This window comes from Natrix helvetica (assembly GCF_964273705.1).
Source record: "Natrix helvetica genome assembly, chromosome: W".
Taxonomy (NCBI): domain Eukaryota; kingdom Metazoa; phylum Chordata; class Lepidosauria; order Squamata; family Natricidae; genus Natrix; species Natrix helvetica.
In genome coordinates, this window is record NC_138555.1 from 80,142,094 (window position 1) to 80,164,192 (window position 22,099).

Here is a 22,099-nt window from a genome sequence, read left to right on the forward strand (position 1 = left end):
CATAATTGCCTTTGAACTAGAGGCAACCTGGCAATTTTCTTTATTATAGCTGATCGACATTTTTCTTTTAGATGACATAATATGGGATTGAGACCTGTTTTGAAAACACATGGAGAAATAGAATTGGACTCTTACTGGGTTAAGAGTTGATGTTATACTTTGCATTTTTATATTATTCTGTACATACATGCAGATTGTCAGAGTTCCACATAGCATCCAAAAGTAAATCAGAGTCCAATTTGCTCAAAGTTCAAATTTATTAAGAGAGCCAAGTTGGCATATCTGGGAAAACCTGAATATGAAGGCTTCCTGGTTTTCCCACCCAGTTGAAAGTTCAGGATCTTGCCCCCACATCCACAAGTCCATCACATGGTCCAATCTTCCACTGCCATGCTGGCAGCTTCCACCCATCCAGTTCCAGTCAGATGCAGAGGTGCAGAGACAAAGGATGACCTTGGCTTTCTAGAAAGAATTTGGTTATGGCTGCATACCATCTAACTCTGTACAATCCCCCCTCCCATTTGCCCACAATATAAAATGCATAATAGAATCATAGAAAGTGTGGCAGGCCTAAGATCCACAAGAAATTATGGCTGCAGGCCTGACACACACTGGATTTGCAAATAATATTTTCCTTTGTATATAATATTAGATCATTCTACTTGGCTCCATAAAATTAACAAGGTAATTTTCAGTAACATGCAATACCTACATGAAAAAAAAAATCCTTGATTTTCCTTCCAGATATGGATGACTGTTTTGAATGTTCACCAGATCACTATCCAAACAAAGAAAAGAATGGATGTATCCTTACACTGCTGGTCTTTCTAACTTTTGAAGAAACCTTAGGAATTGGTTTAGCCTCAGCAGCTCTTTGTTTCTTCTTCTTGACCTCTTCGGTACTTGGAACTGTTTTTAAGCGCAGGGATACTCCCAATGTCAAAGCCAATAACCGGTCTTTAACCTACACTCTCCTTGTCTCTCTTCTGTTCTGTTTTCTCTTCTCTTTGCTCTTTCTCAACCAGCCTGGGAAAGTGACCTGCCTTCTCCAACGATCAATGTTTGGCATCACCTTCTCGGTGGCCATTTCTAATGTACTGGCCAAAACCATCACTGTGGTTTTGACTTTCATGGCCACTAAACTGGGATCTCAGATGAGGAAATGGGTGGGGGGGAGGAATTGGCTTTTTCCTCTCATGCTCCCTCTTCCAAGTTTGGATTTGTATGGTTTAGTTGTCAACATCTAAACCCATTTCCTGAGTTGGACATGCACTCAGAGCTCCAAGAAATGATTTTGCAGTGCAATGATGGGTCAGCTTTCTTCTTCTATTGTGTCTTGGGCTACATGGGTATCTTGGCCATTGCCAGCTTTATTGTGGCTTTCCCTGCCCGTAAATTACCTGACAGCTTTAACGAAGCCAAGTTCATCACCTTCAGCATGTTGGCCTTCTGCAGTGTGTGGATCTCCTTCTTTCCAGCCTATCTGAGCACAAAGGGAAAAGCCATGGTAGCTGTGGAAGTCTTCTCCATCTTGGCCTCCAGCGCTGCTTTACCGGGATGCATATTCCTCCCAAAATGCTACATCATTGTTTTCCGTCCTGACCTCAACCACAGGGAGCAACTCATAAGCAGGAATTAGTTGATCATGTTACATTTCTGGCTCACAGAAGTTGCCTAAAAAAGAAATAGAAAGAATACCATCTATAGGAAAAAAATATTGTATATAAAGTTATAGGAAGAGTTATTTTTTATTTTTGTCAAAGAAGTATTTGTGTATGATATGCACGTTCCCACCCCTCATGTACTCTCCTCCATTGATGACATTACCGCAAAGCCTGGTCAACCCCCAGGTGCCCAAGCATTCATTGCAGCCTCTGCACAGTCTGTAACCAGGAAGGGGGAACACCCCGGTAGAACATCCTCAGTCTGTGTTCCCACGTCGGCCAGCTGGACACCCTTGGAGTGACATGCCAGCGATAACACATCGGCCAGCTTGAGGCTTCCAGGGGGCAACTCTTCCACAACACCAGGTACTGTAGGAGACCCTTGAGCCAATGTGAGTTTAATATTTGGTCTATCACATAGTGCCATAGTATTAATCCTATAGTAAGATTTAAGGCTACCTGTCCATTTCCAAATAGAGTAAAGAATGTATTGCCTCCTCATGGCTAAAAGAAGTAAAAAATGCAAGCCAACCTATAATTGTGGAAACAATAGAGGTATCCCCCTCCCTTCTAGGGGGATCATGGAAGGAAACCACAGAAAACTTCTTAAAATGCTAAAACACCTACACATCCTATAGGGTAAACAAGGGAAGGTGGTGGGCAATTATCATTTGTCATAAAAAAGAACACGTTTAAAAAATTAAGGGTATTTTTTGTTAATAAAAATAAAATGTACAAAGTCCTATTTGTACATTTTTATTAATTGTGCAAATGGAATAGAATAGAATGAAGTGGAGTGGAGTGGAGTGGAGTGGAGTGGAGTGGAGTAGAGTAGAGTAGAATTCTTTATTGGCCAAGTGTGATTGGACACACAAGGAATTTGTCTTTGGTGCATTAGCTCTCAGTGTATATAAAAACACAAAATACATTCGTCAAGAATCATAACATAACAAGCATTTAAACAAGCATTTAAACACAAGCCACCAATTATCTCATCAAAAACAAAATAATGGTCTCCTCCAGGAATCACCATGTTTTCTTAACAAGGCACCAACATCAAAGACTGCACAGAAGACCACTTCAATTCAACCATAATCAATATTATGCTTATAAAGCAACACTTAAACCCCAGGGCACAGCAATGATCATGGCTGCGTCAGAGCCATTGCTGCCAGTTGCCTCCCTCTGTTCCCCTTGGCCAGAATATCTGTTCAAACTCTGATGATACAAATTTGCACTCTCATGGATCTTTAAGTAGACGATGGGGGATTTTTCTGATTAGGTTCCCTCTCCGATAGAAAGCTAGAATTCATCGCTAAGTTACCTATTGGAATAAAGCAACCTTTCCTGTACAATTTATATCTTGTAGGATGAAAGACAGAGACATTTGCATGAGTTTGCTTCCCCTGATGTTCCTGGTGCAGAAAATAGCAACTCTGATCTGCCCTGCAAGTGATGCTTTACTTGTTCCACACGAGTGGTACCAACCTGGTGACCTCGTCATTGGTGGGATGGCGTCACACATCATTTACAACCTTTATGAAATTAACTTTGAGGAATATCCTTGTGTAACCTCTTATGACATACCAAAGTAAGGATGATTTTTATTTCTCTAATCTTCATCAGTTCCCCCAAAGCTGCTTATGTGAATAAAAGGTTTTCAGCATAGCATTAATATCTAATCGAAGTCTATCTGTCTTTCAAATGTTATTTGTTATGGGAGAATACATTTTTTTAAAACTTTCCTTTATGGTATAGTATTTGTCACACAATGTATGGAACCTTAGTTCAAAACATCTTTTAAAAAGCTGAAGGATTCCTTTTTTAAAAAAAATCTGCATTGTCACTCTTAATAAAGCATACTGTGTATACAATAATTGACCGATTTATTGTATTAATTTTTATTTCTTTCATTTGTCAATCATGTCAGGCCTGCAGTCGTATTTTCTTTCGGATCTTTGGCCTGCCACACTTTCTATTATTCTTCTATATATTTTCTATTGTGGGAAAATGGGGGAAGGGAATTGTATGGAGCTAAATGATATGTAACCATAACAAAATTCTTTCTAGAAAGCAAAGGTCATCCTTTGTCTTTGCACCTGACCGGAACTGGATGAGTGGAACTGCCAGCATGGCAGTGGAAGATTGGACCATGTGATGGACTTGTGAGTGTGGGTACAAGATCTTGAACTTTCAACTGGGTGGGGAAAACTGGGAAGCTTTCAGATTCGGGTTTTCCCAGATGTGCCAATAAGGCTCTCTTAATACGTTGGAACTTTGAGGAATCCTTTGCCTTGGACTCTGATTTAATTTTGGATGCTATTTGGAACCCTGACAAATTGTTTACAAGTGAATAGGTATAAGAATAAACATGAGTATGAATGAAATGGGTACAAATAAATGGAATCAGTAGGACAGACGGTAAGCAAGATGGTGCGCTTATGCACGCCCCTTACAGACCTCTTAGGAATGGGGAGAAGTCAACAGTAGATAGTGTTTGGTTAAAATTATGGGGGTTTGGGGATGTAATAATGGAGTCAGGTAGAGCACTCCAGGCATTGACCACTCTGTTGCCGAAGTCGTATTTTCTGCAATCGAGTTTGGAGCAGTTTACCTTAAATTTGTATCTGTTGTGTGCTCTTGTATTATTGCAGTTGGAGCTGAAGGAGTCATTGACCAGTAGGACATTGTAGTGGTTAATTTTATGTACTATGCTTACGTCCAACTGTAGGCATCAGAGTTCTAGGTATAGTCCAAGCCCAAAGTTTCAAGCCTGGTGGCATAAGGTATTCTGTTGTGAGTGGAGGAGTGGAGGACTCTTCTCATGAAATACCTCTGGACTTGCTCCATTGTATTAATGTCTGATATACAGTGAGGATTCCAGACAGATGAGCTATATTCGAGAACTGATCTAGCAAAGGTTTTGTATGCCGTAGTTATCAAGACAATATTACCAGAGGAGAAGCTTTGTGATATTAGGTTAACAACTCTTAATGCCTTTTATGCAATGCTGTTACTGATGACTGATACATGTCTATATTCTACTTTGTGGGGAAAAAATGTTAGAAAATAAATGCGGTTCAATGAAAATAGCACCATTAATATTTCTTGTAGAAGATAATTGTTGCCAATCATGCAAATATTATAGAAAAAGCAAAATTTGCCCTTTGTATAAAGCAGTCAGCATTTTGGAAAACCTTTTACTTTCCTGTTTTCATCAGAGAAAGGCATGATTGTGATTGACATAGAAATCAGTCAATCAGAATAGAGATGGAAGGGGCCTAGTGCAACTCCCTGCTCAATTAGGTGACCCTATACCATTTCAGACAGGTGGCTGTCCATCTTCTCTTAAATGATGATGAAGCAGCTATAACTTCTGAAGGCAAGTTGATGAAGCAGCTATAACTTCTGAAGGCAAGTTGTTCCACTGGTTAATTTTCCTCACTGTTAAGAAGTTTCTCCTTAACTCCAAGTTGCTTCTCTCCTTGATTAGTTTCATGTTTTCATGTATGGTTTTCTGGTCCTTGGGAGAATAACTTCACCTGTTCTTCTTTGTGGGAGCCTAACCCTAATCCTCAAATACACAAATACTCTATTATGTCAACCTATCGTATATCACGATATCAAAGCACTGTTTATACTTCTTGTGGCAGATGTTTGTTCCTAATCATGCAAATACTACAGAAAAAAGCAAATTTCAATTTTGCACAAAGTATTCAGCATTTTAGGAAACCTTTTTACTTTCCTAATTACATTCCAACATTAATCAGAGAAAGGAATATTTGTGATTCATATAGAAACGATGCCACCTTAAGAGAATTGTCGACTTTCTTTTTTTCAACTGGGGTATTTAAATCATTTTCAGTGTCATAACAAAATTCTATCAGCATGTCCTCGCCTTGGCCTTTGCTGTGAAGGAGATCAATGAGGACTCTCAGATCTTACCTAACATCACTCTCGGGTTCCATATCTATGATAGTTACAACAACCCAAGGTTGACCTACCGCACTACTCTGGACCTGCTTTTCAAATCCCAGGAATTTGTTCCTAACTACAAATGTGATAGCCAGAAGAATCTCATGGCCATCATTGGAGGACTAGGTTTCGATACATCATTTTATATAGCTGAAATTATAAGATTCTTCAAGATTCCACAAGTAAGTTCTGAAGAGGTTGAAAAGAAAAATGTTAATCATATTGTTGCTATGGAATTATTATTATGCATCAAAAATTAGGTTTATGTTAATATGTTCTGCGTGGCTTAAAGTCTAATTTAGACAACCAGCTAAATATGAGCCAGCAGTGTGCAGCGGTAGCCAAAAAAGCCAATGCAATCCTAAATTGCATTAACAGAGGTATATAATCAAGATCAAATGAGATACTAATACCACTATATAAAACCCTAGTAAGATCACCCCTAGAGTACAGCATCCAGTTTTGGTCATTACACTGTGAAAAAGATGTTGAGACTCTAAAAAAAAAGTACAGGGGAGAGCAACCAGGATGATTAGAGAACTGGAGGCTAAAACATATGAAGAACAGTTGTGGGAACAGGGCATGGCTAATCTATGTTTTTATGTTTCCATGTTTGTAGTCTATTTTATCTATTTCACTTGACTGTACACCACCCCGAGTCCCTTTGGGGAGAGGGGGGGGTATAAAAATCGAAATAAAAGGTAAAGGTAAAAGGTAATCTAGAGAAGAGAAGGACCAGGGGAGACATGATAGCAGTGTTCCAATATTTGAGGGGCTGCCACAGTTCAAGCTATTTTCCAAAACACCTGAAGGCCAAACAAGGAATAATGGATGGAAACTGACCAAGGAAAGGTTCAAGCTAGAAATAAGGAGGGACTTTATGACAGTGAGAACAATCAACCAATGGAACAGAAGTTGCCCTTGGAAGTTGTGGGAACTTCATCACTTGGGATTTTCAAAAGGAGATTGGACTGCCATTTGTCAGAAATGGTGTAGGGTCTCCTGCTTCAGTGGGGGGGTTGGACTGGATGACCTATAAGGTCCCTTCCAACTCTGTTAATCTGAGATTTAGCTGTCTTTTCTAAAACTACAATGCCAGTTACCTAAATTAAGTGTCTGAAGATATTTGATAGCTGAGGGAAGATTTGAACAGCTTCTATTAAAACAATTGATCTAGTTCACGTGTTTGAAATATTAATACAAAAATATTTCTATTAGGGTTGCTAAGGGAAAATGTCCTTTGGATATATTTTATATGAAAACTAGACTAGAAAAAATGGGTTTGATAAGAGCCGAGATGGAGTGCAGTACTGCAGGCTACTTCAGCTGACTGCTAGCTGCAGTTCAGCAGTTCAAATCTCACCAGGCTCAAGGTTGACTCAACCTTCCATCCTTCCAAGGTGGGTAAAATGAGAACCCAGAGTGTTGGGGGCAATACGCTGACTCTCTAAATCACTTAGAGAGGGTAAAAGCAGTATGAAATGGTATATAAGGCTAAGTGCTTTTGCTATTGATCAATAGACACAACAGAATACTCCTGGCTTTTCTTTTTAGCTGACCTACAGCTCCTTAGCCCAGGAGACCTTGGAGGTTTTCCAATCCAAGAAATTTGTTACTACATTTTTAAAAGAATGCTAGGGAAAATATTCTTTGGATATATTTTATATGAAACCATGATAGCAAAATTAAATTTGATCTAAAGACTCAATACAATAGTACTGGATTTTCTTTTAGCTAACCTACGGCTCGTTAGCCCAAGAGGAATTTCAAACCAGTAAGCTTTCTTCACTTTATTTCATGGTCCCTGAAGAGGACCATCAGAACATTGGGATCGTCCAACTGCTTCAGCATTTCAGGTGGACTTGGATCGGGATATTTTCTGTTGATAACATCCACGGAGAAAATTTCTTGCAGAAAATGCAGCCCTTGCTTTCACAGAACGGAATCTGCTCATCATTTATACAGAGGCTTTCACAAGGGGTCCACCTGGAAGAATTGGAAACAGTTGATCAGAGACTGTCAATTACTTCTTTTCGTTTGTTGAATAGCAAAGCCAACGCCTTTCTTTTCTACGGAGAATCCAGGACCATTACAGAGCTAACATTTGTAAGATTTCTGATCGATCCCGAAAGCAAGGAACCTGCATTATTTCGAAAGGTGTGGATCATGACTGCCCAGTTTGATTTTGTACTATCAGGCACTCAAATCAAATTGGATCTCAGCATGTTCAATGGGGCGGTTTCCTTCACCGTTCATTCAACAGCAGTCGCGGGGTTCAAGGGATTTCTTCAGACCATCAATCCTCTTTCAGTCTGCAGAGATGTGTTTCGGCAGGACGTTTGGGAACAAGCATTTGATTGTTCTTTTCCAAAGCCAGAGTTACAAGAAACACACAGTAGGAAGTGCACCGGGGAGATGAAGCTGGAGGATCTGCCCTCACCTCTCTTTGAAATGGAAATGACCGGCCAAAGCTACAGCGTCTACAATGCTGTTTATGCTGTGGCTCATGCTTTGCAGGCTGTACACATGTTGAGGTTCAATAGGAGGAAAACCATAATGGGCAAAACACCTGATCTTCCACAGCTGCAGCCTTGGCAGGTATTCCTTTTGCACTGGACTCTTCTTTTATTTCAATGAGCAGTTTGATGCAAAATTATCTTTTGAACGCATTGCGGAAACTCTTAATATTCTATATGTAGAATTAACTGAAGCATCAGAATAAGCATAGAAATCCTGGCAGTGAGAACAATTAATTAGTGGGGAAACTTGCCTTCAGAAATTATAGATGATCCATAATTGGAGATTTCTATGAAGACATTGGACATTCACTGGTCTGAATTGTCGTAGAGTCTTTTCCTTGACCAGGCTGTTGTGTGCTAGAAGACCTTCAACGTCCCTGTATAATTCTGTTGTATTGAGATACAAGGGGATGTGGTGGCTCAGTTGCTAAGACACTGAGCTTGTCGATCAGAAAGGTTGGCAGTTCAGAGGTTCAAATCCCTAGCATCACGTAACGGAGTGAGCTCCCATTACCTCTCCCAGCTTCTGCCAACCTAGCAGTTCGAAAGCACGTAAAAATGCAGGTAGAAAAATAGGGACCACCTTTGGTGGGAAGGTAGCAGCGTTCCATTCATCTTTGGTGTTTAGTCATGTGGGCCACATGACCATGGAGACGTCTTCGGACAGCACTGGTTCTTTGGCTTTGAAATGGAGAAGAGCACTACCCCCTAGAGTCAGGAACAACTAGCACATATGTGTGAGGAGAACCTTTATCTTTAACTATTGAGATACAGAAAAAGTAGTTTCTCTTGTTATTCTGTCATTCAAGTAGTCTGCCATTCTGATCATGCAGAACCTGCTGGATGTGTTGGTAGCAGTTATTTAATAAATTACCATAGCCTACAGAGTCAGAGATAGTTAAAAAAAATTGAATTACTTTTCATTGTCTCTTCCAAAAATAATCAATTCTCCAAGAACTTGCTGGGTGGCCCATGAAAGTTTCATGAGTAATGAGTTGAGCTTTCTGCCTATATCAAAGATTTAAAAGAATGAAGTGGTGGTCCTTTTGCTATGTGGCATCCATAGTATGAAACAATCCTATGTTAAAATCTCTACCTCTCATCTATCTATCAAAGAATGCTTGAGTCTCAGATTCTAAAATCTGGCTAAAAGAAATTAGTCAGAACTCAGACTCTCAAATACTTCTGTACCAATGGGGAAAGATTAAGTATGTTCTATCTTGAATTAGTTTGTCAAGTAGTGGACCTAAAAGACAACATAAGGAAGTTACGCAGTTCCAAAAACCAATGTTCATTCTGCTTCATTTCATTGTTACATTTTCTTAAGCTAATATCAAATAAATAACAGAGTGAAAATGTACATTTCCATGCGATATTGCTTATCAAATTTCTAAGTGTAAATATTTAATAATGGTTATTGGAATGGGAAAAATGATTGAATGAAACTTCAATGTCTTGTTCTCTTCTCTGTTATATTGCGTTCAATTGTCGATCTCTTTCATTCTCTTTCAAGTAGCTCCATCCGTTTCTTCAAGGCATTTCTTTTAACAATTCAGCTGGGGAGAGAGTTTTCCTGAATGAGAAAGGGGAAGCAACAGGTGTATTCGACATCACCAACTTGATCACTTTCCCAAACAGATCCTTTCAGAGAGTCAGAGTGGGAAAGCTGGATCTAGAGGCTCCAAAAGGGAAGAAATTTTTCATTGATGAAGACGTGATTTTGTGGAACCCAGCTTTTAACCAGGTTTTAAATTATTGTATCAATCATGTTTTAATCCATTGTGTTCTGGTATTGAACATAATGTCTTTAGAAATCTGATTTCTGGTTTTTGAAAATAAACAGTGGCACATTGTTTGCAAATGTTGTTGATTATCACCAGTGGTGAAATTCATTTTTTTTACTACCAGTTTACTAGCAGTTCTGTGGGCGTGGCTTGTAGAAAGATACTGCAAAATCCCCATTCCCTCCCAATCAGCTGGGACTCAGGAGGCAGATAATAGGTGGGGCGGGGCCAGTCAGAGGTGGTATTTCTCGGTTCTCCGAACTACTCAAAATTTCCGCTACCAATTCTCCAGAACTTGTTAGAACCTGCTGAATTTCACCCATGATTATCACAGAAGACATTCCTGAGGTGAGAATAGAGATACTGAAAGATGTACTGAAAGTCTGGCAGCAAGAGGTAGAGGTAGAGATTGAGGAAACATTTAGATTAAATATGAATGATGCATGGAGATACAAAATCTCAAAGAAGGAGTATGTAAAGCAGGCCCAAAAATCAATAAGGATTGAAGTACTAAAACGAGCAAGAGATGAATGGTAGAAATGGAACACTTCCTAATATAAGATTTGTGTTTAGAATAGAGGTAGAAATTAGAAAATATTGTTCCCTATATTCTTATATAATATTTTAAAATCAGAATGTAGATGAAGAGATCACAAGTTGAAAAATGATTGTGTTATGTACATCTAAATAATATGATTATGGTTACTAGTAATGTGTATTAAAATATTGAATAATTAAATGATGAAGGGTTATATACATGGTAGAGCAAATTATACAATGTTAAACACTTTAATTGTAATATTTATAATGTTACTATAATGTTGTAAGTATAACTAATGTAAATAATACAAAATCCCAAGGGAGATTGGAAAACTGTCCAAAAATCAACAAGAATTGAAATACTAAAACGGGCAAGAGATGATGGATAGAAATAGAATACCTATTAATATAGGATTTGTGTTATTAAGATGCAGAATAGTGGTACAAGCTAGAAAGGAGGGAAATATTATTATGCATATTTCTGTATATTATTTTTAAATCAGTATGTAGACAGAAGAATTAGAAGTTGAATGCTGAGGGTATTATATACAATGCTATTTTAATGATGTGAGTATGATTAATGTAACTAAGATTGCTAAAATTATCAATATTATTATCCCTGTTTGGTATCAAAACTAATGATACCCAGATACCAAACTATTTGTACATCATTCTAATTTGCTGATGAAGTTGACAAATTCAGTATTCTTTTGGGAAGTAAAAACTAATTTCCTTGCATAAAGGAACAAAATATTGCAAACTATTTTAAATATCACACTTTTCAAAACCTTTTATGATTATCGCCAGGTTATTCCACTTTCTCGATGCAATGACCCTTGTTTCCCTGGTTATTGGAAGAAAGGGATTGAGGGAAATCAATTCTGCTGCTATGATTGTGTTCCGTGCCCAGAAGGGAAGATTTCAAATCAAAATGGTAGGGTAGGAATTCTACCATTTTTCATTAGATTTAAGTAATCATTAATAAACTACTTGGATGCAAAAAATTAATCAAGCGATTTTCAATATTATGGAATGCGTAGATGATAAAATTCCTTGATTTTCCTTCCAGATATGGAAGATTGCTTTGAATGTTCAGAAGATCATTATCCAAATAAAGAAAAGAATGAATGTATCCTGAAACTGCTGGTCTTTCTAACTTTTGAAGAAACCTTAGGAATTGTTTTAACCTCAGCAGCTCTTGGTTTCTTCTTCTTGACCTCTTGGGTACTTGCAACTTTTATTAAGTATAGAGATACTCCCATTGTCAAAGCCAACAATCGTTCCCTCACCTACACACTCCTTGTCTTGCTTCTGCTCTGTTTTCTCTCCTTTTTGCTCTTCCTTAGTCAACCTGGCAAAGTGACCTGCCTTCTCCGACAACCAACTTTTGGAATCACATTTTCGGTGGTCATTTCTAGTGTACTGGCCAAAACCATTACTGTGGTTGTGGCTTTCATGGCCACTAAACCGGGATCTCAGATGAGGAAGTGGGTGGGGAAAAGATTGGGTTTTTCTATTGTACTTTCCTTCTCTCTCTTCCAAATATTGATGTGTATTCTTTGGCTGTCAACATCTCCCCCATTCCCTGAGTTGGACATGAACTCAGAGCTCCAAGAAATGATTTTGCAGTGCAATGAAGGGTCAGCTTTCTTCTTCTACTGTGTCCTTGGCTACATGGGTATCTTGGCCATTGCCAGCTTTATTGTGGCTTTCCTTGCCCGTAAATTACCCGACAGCTTTAACGAAGCCAAGTTCATCACCTTCAGCATGTTGGCCTTCTGCAGTGTGTGGATCTCCTTCTTTCCAGCCTATCTGAGCACAAAAGGAAAAGCCATGGTAGCTGTGGAGGTCTTCTCCATCTTGGCCTCCAGCGCTGCTTTACTGGGATGCATATTCCTCCCAAAATGCTACATCATAGTTTTGCGGCCTGACCTCAACCACAGGGAGCAACTCACAAAGAGGAATTAGCACATCATGTGATATTTCTTTCTATGTACAATTGCTGAAAAACAGAATAGAAAAACCATTTGCTATCTACAGGTATATATAAAACATATAGGAATATTGTTTTGTTTTGTTTTCCTGTAAAGAAAGGATTTATGTAAGCTATTTAAGATTTATTCATATTTAAGCCCATTCCAAAGTAACTACTCATGTTGCTGCAATTCCCTCATTGTCTAAGTTTCTTTAACCTAATCCATTCTCCTTTTCAAACTTCTTTTGAACTTGACACATCTAGTTTTCTTAGTTGCTATTAGGATATTTTAGATATTGACTCAAATGATTTCCAACATTTGAAATGACATTTTCCTGGGTTTTACACTTTCAATTCGTAAAGCACTATACAAATATAGTAAAATGCTGATGGCCATTTTATGAATAAATATTTAACACAGTATTATAGTATATTGCGTACAATTTCTGAGGGTTTTTTGTATATGTAATATATATTGAGTTTGTGAATCCTGAATATTTAACTGTATTGAAAGAAAATGGCTTCCATACTGGGTCATAGCAATTCACACTCTACACCTAAATCTATTTCCATTGTAAATTGCTATCATGTATTAATAATATGGGAAATTTATTGAAATGAAATTTTCCCAGGCAAAAAACCCCCACAATACAATCCTAGGTAAAGGTAATGTTTTCCCTCGCACATATGTGCTAGTTGTTCCCAACTCTATGGGGCAGTGTTCATCTTTGTTTCAAAGCCAAATAGCCAGCACTGTCTGAAGACATTTCCGTGGTCATGTGGCCGGCATGACTAAATGCCAAAGGGGCACGGAATGCTGTTATCTTCCCAGCAAAATGGTTCCTATTTTTCTTTTTTTATTATATATATATATATATATATATATATATATATATATATATATATATATATATATATATATATATATATATATATATATATATATATATATATATATATATATATATATATATATATATATATATATATATATATATATATATATATATATATATATATATATATATATATATATATATATATATATATATATATATATATTATATAAACATTTATTTATTTATGTAACAGACATATACAGGTTATCTTATTAGGAGTAACATTTTCTCCCTCCCCTCCCCCTCCCCCCACCCACCCCCCCATTTCCCCACCCTAACCCTCCCTAACCCAACCCCTGACTTCCCAGATAGAGTCAGAAGCATAGTTACCAGCAAATCTGAAAAACAAATATCCCAATAATAATATGCATATATCAGAATAAGAACAAGATAATACAAAAAAGACAAAAAAGGAGAAAAACCATCATAACCTCCTTTCCAAAACCATTACTACATATTTATGAAACATTTCTCAACCAAATCCCATAGACACTTCCTTTGAACCGTACCTTAATTTTACAAAATCAATCCAGGGATACCAATCTATAGTATACTTATCGTAAGAGTGATCTTTTAGGTATACAGAAATTTTATCCATTTCGGCAAGATTTGCTACCTTAACTATCCATTCTTCTATAGAGCATAATTCTGCTTTCTTCCAATATTGTGCTATCAGCAGTCTAGCTGCTGTAATCATATACAATATTAATTTAGTTTCAGCAACAGTGCAGTCAGGTACTATGCCCAATAGAAAAAATTGGGGAGCAAATTTAATTTTTCTTTTAAGAATCTTCTTCTGCATTATCCACCATATTTTAATCCATAAAGCCTTAACTTTCTTACAGGACCACCAAATATGAAAGTATGAAGCGTTTGAACAATCACACCTGCAGCACTTAGGATTGTAATTTGGATACATTTTAGACAGCTTAGCTGGATCTAGATGCCATCTATAAAACATCTTGTAAAAATTTTCCCTTAAATTCTGGGCTTGCGTAAACTTCCCATTTCTAATCCAGATCTTCTCCCATGTATCTAACATTATAGGCTCCTCTATATTCTGTGCCCACTTTACCATACAATCCTTAACTAACTCAGAAGCAGAGTCTCTCTTTATCAAAATATTATATATTCTTTTAATATGAAATTGTCCTTGGTCCCTAATTTGCTCAGTCAACTCATCATACGTATTCTCAATACCTATCCTCATATCTTCCTTAAACCTAAATTGTAACTGTTGATATTGAAACCAAGTCTGTACAATCTTTTTATCTTTTAGTTCATCTATCAACTTTAGCTCCCAATGATTATCTACCCAATCCAACAGTTGAGCATATGTAGTTTCATCGTGCCTCTGTGTTATACTAATATTTTCTATCATATGCCTTGGTATTACCCAGTCAGGAATCTTACATTGCATATTTGGCTGATGCTTCTTCCAGACTCTTAACAACGCAGACCTGTATATATGCGTTCTAAAAACAAAATCCTGCTTTTTACCATACATTAAATACGCATGCCAACCATAAAGCAGATCATATCCTTCTAGATTAAGAATCTTCTCCTCCGTCATATTTATCCAGTTACTAATTGCTCCCAGGACAGCTGCATCATAATACAACATCAGATTAGGCATTTTCAATCCTCCTCTCTCCCGCACATCTTGTATAATCTTCAACTTAACTCTGGGTTTTTTCCCATCCCATATAAACTTATTTATGTCCCCTTGCCACTCTAACAAAGTAGCCTCTCTTTTAATTATTGGTGTCATCTGAAACAAAAATAAGAACCTCGGTAGTATATTCATCTTAACCGCAGCTATCCTTCCTAAGAAAGACAGATGGTTCCTATTTTTCTACTTGAATTTTTATATGCTTATGAAGTGCTAGGTTGGCAGAAGCTGGGACAAATAATAGGAGCTCACTCTGTTATGTGGCACTTGGGATTCAAACTGCCAAACTGCCGACCTTTCTTTTTGACAAACTCATTGTCTTAGTCTCTGACCCGCAACATTAATAGAGCGATAGAATCAAGATCACAAGAAGATGTAGTATCACTTTAAAAACCTTAATAAAACCACACTCAGAAAACTGTATCCTGTTTTGGTCACCACACTATAAAAAAATATGTGGATATTCTAGAAAGAGTGCAGAGAAGAAGCAACAACAGTCATTAGGGGCTGAAGGTTAAAACATATGAACAGTAGTTAGAGGAAGTGGGTATGACTAGTCTAGGGAAAAGAAGAAGTGGTGTGACATAATAACAGTGTTCCAATATTTGAGGGACTCCTACAAAGACAATGGGTTCAAACTATTTTTAAAAACACCAAAACCCGAGACCAGAAACAATGGATGGGAACTACGCAAGGAGGGAAGCAACTTAGAACTAAGGAGAAATTTCCTAGCGGTGAGAGCAATCAATCAATGGAATAGCTTGCCTCCAGAAGTTGGGGGATTACTTCATCACTGGAAGCTTTGAAAAAGAGACTGGAAAACCATTTGTTAGAAATGGTATAGGACCATGATGAAAAACCAATGGTACACAAGCCACAGGTAGCACATGGAGCCATATTTGCCAGCATGCAAGACATCAGCTCTGCCGTGCACATCTGCATTGGCCAACTGAATTTTGGGCTTCTGGGGGGCTAGGGTAGCCCGTTTTCCATTCCCCAGATTTCAGGAAAGCCTCCGGAACCTTGGGATGGCGAAAACTCCCCCATGCCCAGGGTGGTGGTGGTGTCGTGCACGCATATACAGATGGATGAGGTGCATTGTATTAGGGGTGTGGGCAGACACGAACGTGCAATAATGCATGCATGCACAATTTGGGCACACCTTTACAAAAAGGTTTGCTATCACTGGTGTAGAATCTCCAAACTGGCACGAATAGCCAACATTCCAGAAGATAGGCTCAAGATACAGAAGGATCTTGACAGACTTGAACATGGGGCCCTCTCTAACAAAATGAAATTCAATGGTGAAAAAAATACGGTTCTACCTTTAGGCAAGAAAAACAACTTGATTGTAGGATTTGTTGCCTAGGCAGGGGGTTGGACTAGAAGACCTCCAATATCCCTTCCAACTCTGTTATTGTATTATATTCTGTTTCTTTGTTTGTTTGTTTGTTTGTTTGTTCATTTGTGATAATTTATTTGGCGCACATTCACTGTCAGGGTTTCTGGGCTGCTGAAAAAAATCCAAAATACAAGCAATAGAAATAATAAACATTCCTACACACACACACACACACACACACACACACACACCGGGGATGACAATCCATTAGATAAGCCACCTGACGGGCTCCATCCCACTCTGTGTTTCAAAGGCCTGTTGGGCCTTGCAAAAGACTATCAAAGTGGGTGCCAATCCAACTTCCATGGGGAAGATGTTCCAAAGAGAGGGAGCCACCATAGGCCCATCTTCTGAGTCCTGCCACATGGGCTTTCTTAGGAGAGAAGACCCTCCCTGACTCCCCACTTTGATGGTTCAGGAAGATGTGACCAGGATGAGATGGTCCTTGAAATAACATGGTCCCAACTATATTAAGATTTAAAGGTAAAAACCTTTACCCAGAAGGAAATTGGCAGCCAATGCAGCTCTCACAAGGAAGGTGACACATTTGAACACCTGGGTCTACACAAAACCACCTTCTTCTTCTTCTTCTTCTTCTTCTTCTTCTTCTTCTTCTTCTTCTTCTTCTTCTTCTTCTTCTTCTTCTTCTTCTTCTTCTTCTTCTTCTTCTTCTCTTCTTCCTCCTCCTCCTCCTCCTCCTCCTCCTCCTCCTCCTCCTCCTCCTCCTCCTCCTCCTCCTCCTCCTCCTCCTCCTCCTCCTCCTTCTCCTTCTAACCTACATATTTTCTGGACAGTACATTGACTGGGTCAAATCTTTTCTAAACCACAAAAACAATAGTAATACAAATAAATATCTGTTAAAATCCTACAACTCCAACAATATTGGTCTCTTTCTATAGTCCTTTATCATTTTCCAATAGTTCATTTAAACATAAACAGCATTACTTTGGGCCCTATATTTATTACATCCTGCTAAGTAATATCAATTAATATTTTAAAAATTCCTCCTCCTCCTCCTCCTCCTCCTCTTTCATGATTGGACATTGGGATCATATTAGCAATCCTATTTTTATCAACAGCCACACGAAAAAGTGCTGCTGAGTTTTGTCCAAACCAGTCCATTAGATTTCAAAGCCATGATGTCCTTCTTCTGTCTGGTCCTCGTTCGCCTTCAGTCTTTCCCTGGAAGATTAAGTGAAGTATGCCATATTTTTCCAGATGTCGCATCACATGTCCAGAATATTCCAACTTTTGCTTTTTTATGGTTTTGATGATGATTTCCATTGGCTTTCCCAGGCGGCTTATCACCTCCTCATTTCCATATAGGCAATTGAATTTTGAAACAATTGGAGCCTCCGGATATTTTTCAAAGGAAGTCCCATATCTGAATGGTTGAATAGTTGGCAACTCCTTATCTCTGCTAAAAAATGCTCTGTCCTACACAGTGTCAACAAAAACCAGAACACCAAATGCAAGCTGGGCGGATACGACCTAATAGATGACCCACACTCTGTCAAGGACCTGTCAAGGAGTACTCATCTCTAAAGATCTAAGCCCCAGAGCACCCTGGAACCCCATTGCCAAAAAGGTTGTCAACCTTATTTTACGAAGTTTTTCCTATGGTAACCTTATACTGCTAACTAGGGCATAGAAAACCTTTCCTAGAGCAATTCTTGAATACTGCTCACATGCCCGGAATCCACACTGTATAGCAGACCTAAATACAATAGATAATGTCCAGAGGTATTTCACAAGAAGAGTACTTAACTCATCTGCTCGCAAGAACATACCTTATGCCACCATTCTCGAAATTTTAGGCTTGGACAACCTCGAACTTCTCCGTTCTGACCTAAACATAGAACACAAAATTATCTGATATAAAGTTCTACCTGTATATGACTACTTCAATTTCAACTGCCCTAGTACAAGGGCAAACAATACATACCAACTCAAAGTAAACCGCTCCAAACCCGATTGCAGAAAATACAACATCAGCAATAGAGTGGTCAGTGCCTGGAATGCTCTACCTGACTCCGTTGTTAGTTGCTCAAACTCCCATATCTTTAACTTTAATCTGTCCACCGTGGATCTCACACATTTCCTAAGAGGTCCCTAAGGGGCCATGCATAAGTGCCTACGATCGATGTTCTACTGTCCCCATTGATATGTACTCATTATATGTGTTCATGGCCGTGTTACACTAATTTATACCAATCTATTTGTACTAATCTCATGCAAAAATGTCCCTGTCTATACTAATAGTTGTTGCCTTGTACATGTTGACAAATTATATATATATATATATATATATATATATATATATATATATATATATATATATATATATATATATATATATATATATATATATATATATATGTTGTAATTGTACTGATATATATGTATATGTATATGTATATGTATATGTATATGTATATGTATATATGTGTGTGTATATATATATATATATATATATATATATATATATATATATATATATATATATATATACACATACATACATACATACATACATACATACATACATACATACATACATACATACATACATACATATATATATATTTATTTTATTTTATCAGCACAAATATAACATATATATATATATATATATATATATATATATATATATATATATATATATGGAGAGCCCCACATAAAGCTGCTGATCTCATAATTGGTGGCATAGTCTATTTCTTTTATGAATTGAACTTAAAGGAACATTCCTGTGTACAGCATTATGAGGTAGAGGTTTATTTACAAATGAAGGTGTTTTTCTTCATTTTATATTTTTAGCCAGTTCCCCAAAAATTGTTTAGATGAGTAAAAGATGTTACAGTGCAAATGTAGGTTTCATATCTAACATAAGGCATTCTGTCTCTCCAATGTTTCTAGTTCTGAGAGAACAAATAATATGTTAAAATGTTAGCAGTAAAATAGTAGAAACTTTAGTGCAAAAAAAGTTTTCAGTGAGTTCACGGTATTTTTTAAAAAAAGTTTCTACATTGTTACTCCTCATGACTGATACCTGTTGGATATATTCCTATTCTATTTTGTGAAAAATCGATAGAAAATAATAATAATAATAATAATAATAATAATAATAATAATAATAATAATAATAATAATAATAATAATAATAATAATAAAATTTGAATTTATTAGCCGCTCCCTTTCCAGAACAGGACTCGGGGCGGCGTACAATAGAACATATAAAACACAAAACATATGTACAGACACATAAACATACATATATACAAGGACATACATGCACGGAGGAGGTAACAAACTACATCACATTTAGACAGTTAAAAAATCACCATTAAAATACCCCAGTTATAATAACACAATTTAAAATTTAAAATTTAAAAAATTTAAAAGGACTGTCAGGAGGAAGAAGAAAAAATTTACGGTTGAGCCAGGCCAGATAATTGAAAGAGGTGGGTCTTCAGCTGTACACGGAAGGAGCGGAGATCGGAAATGATCCTGATGTCACGGGGGAGGTCATTCCACAGGGCTGGGCCCATCACAGAGAAGGCTCTGCTCCTGGGTGTCACCCCCCGACACTGTTTAGCGGACGGCACCCGGAGAAGTCCCTCTCTGTGTGAGCGGATTGGTCGTAGGGATATATGGGGCAGGATGCGATCCTGCATGTAACTAGGTCCTGTGCCATGAAGCGCTTTAAAGATCATAATCAAAACCTTGAAACGCACTCGGTAGACTACAGGAAGCCAGTGCAGCTCGCGCAGGAGAGGTGTTACAGGGGAGTATCTAGTCCTCCCCATAATCACCCGCGCGGCCGCGTTCTGGACCAACTGCAGTCTCCAAGTGCATCTCAAGGGAAGCCCCATGTAGAGAGCATTGCAGTAGTCCAGGCGAGACGTCACTAGCGCATGGGTGACTGTGTGTAGGGCATCCCGGTCCAATAAGGGGCGCAATTGGCGCATCAGGCGAACCTGATGGAACGCCCCCCTTGCCACGGCTGTTACATGGTCATCCATGGACAGCCGGGCATCCAGGAGGGCGCCCAAATTGCGCACCTGTTCCATGGGGGCCAGTTGTACACCCCCAATGGCCAGAGATGGAAGCAACTGGTTGAACCGGGAGGCCGGAAGCCACAGCCACTCCGTCTTGGAAGGGTTGAGTTTTAGTCGGTTGCCATCCATCCAGACCCGTACGGCCTCCAAACACCGGGACATCATTTCAACGGCCTCATTGGGGTGGTTCGGGGTGGAAATGTATAGCTGAGTATCATCAGCATACAGATGATATCCCACCCCAAAACCGTGGATGATCTCGCCCAGCGGTTTCATGTATGTGTTGAACAGGAGAGGCGAGAGCACCGACCCCTGTGGCACCCCACATGTGAGGGGGCTCCGGGTCGATCTCTGCTCCCCTGCCAACACACGTTGCGTCCGGCCAGAGAGGTAGGAGCCAAACCACCGTAAAACGGTGCCCCTGACTCCCAGCCCCTCAAGCCGGTGCAACAGGATACCATGGTCGATGGTATCGAACGCCCGCTGAGAGATCTAATAGGACCAGGATAGAGGAACAACCCCTATCTCTGGCCCTCCAGAGATCATCCACCAATGCGACCAAGGCCGTCTCCGTGCTGTGCCCGGGTCGGAAGCCGGACTGGCACGGGTCTAGATAATCATTCTCCTCCAGGTGACGTGGGAACTGTTGTGCCACCACACTCTCTACAACCTTCGCTAAAAAAGGAAGGTTGGAGACTGGATGATAATTGACTAGATCCGTTGGGTCCAGGGAAGGCTTCTTGAGCAGGGGCCTCACAACCGCCTCTTTCAAGGCGGCCGGCAGAAACCCCTCACCCAACGAAGCGTTCACTAGGCCCAGGAGCCAGTCGCGCGTAACCTCCCAGGATGCCAGTACAAGCCAGGAGGGACACGGGTCCAATAAACATGTGGTAGGTCGCAGACGTCCACGTAACCTGTCTAAATCCTCGATGGCAACCGAGTCAAACTCCTCCCAAAGCGGTCCCTCAAGACTCGCCACGGGCGTCTCAACTGGACTACTGAAAGGGGCCCATCCCATCCGGATTTGAGCGACTTTGTCCTGCAGATATTTCCCAAACTCCTCTGCTCTGCCCTGTAAAGGGACTTCCCGCGGTCTCTCAAACAGGAGGGAGCGGGTCACCCGAAACAGGGCGGCAGGGCGGTTATCTGCGGACGCAATAAGAGCGGCACAATGTTGACGTTTGGCCGCTCTTAGTGCCACAAGGTACGTCCTCAAATAGGACGTAGATTTTTAGATTCAAAAAACACTTTCAACAATTTCAACAACCAGGCATATACTTTATTGCAAATCTCCCTTATATGATTTTTATTCTCATTTGCTCATATAAAAAAAAAAAGTTGAACTAGTGGCCAATTATTATCTCATCAAAACAAAATAATTAACCCCCACGGGAATCACCATATTTTCTCAGCTAGGCCAAAACACCAAAGACTGCACAGAAGGAAATGATATTCAATAACAGTCAAGGTATCAGCTTGGATAAATGAAACATTTGAAGTACAGGAAGTTTGGCACAAGGGTAACAACAGCTCTTTTGGGCTCATTGCTTCAGATGTCTACCCTCTGTTCTCTTCTGCCAGAGTATCTGTTCAAATACTGTACAAGATACA

At 39.0% G+C, this 22,099-nt stretch overlaps 1 protein-coding gene across 1 annotated transcript; it reads left to right on the top strand.

The window, feature by feature from the left end:
• Positions 1-3,034: 3,034 nt before the first annotated feature.
• Positions 3,035-12,450, top strand: LOC309400617 (vomeronasal type-2 receptor 26-like; the record flags this gene model as incomplete). Its single annotated transcript, XM_081969177.1, has 5 exons — positions 3,035-3,255; positions 5,530-5,821; positions 7,374-8,237; positions 11,290-11,416; positions 11,552-12,450. 5 exons carry the CDS (start codon positions 3,035-3,037, stop codon positions 12,448-12,450), a joined length of 2,403 nt encoding a protein of 800 aa, XP_081825303.1.
• Positions 12,451-22,099: the final 9,649 nt, after the last annotated feature.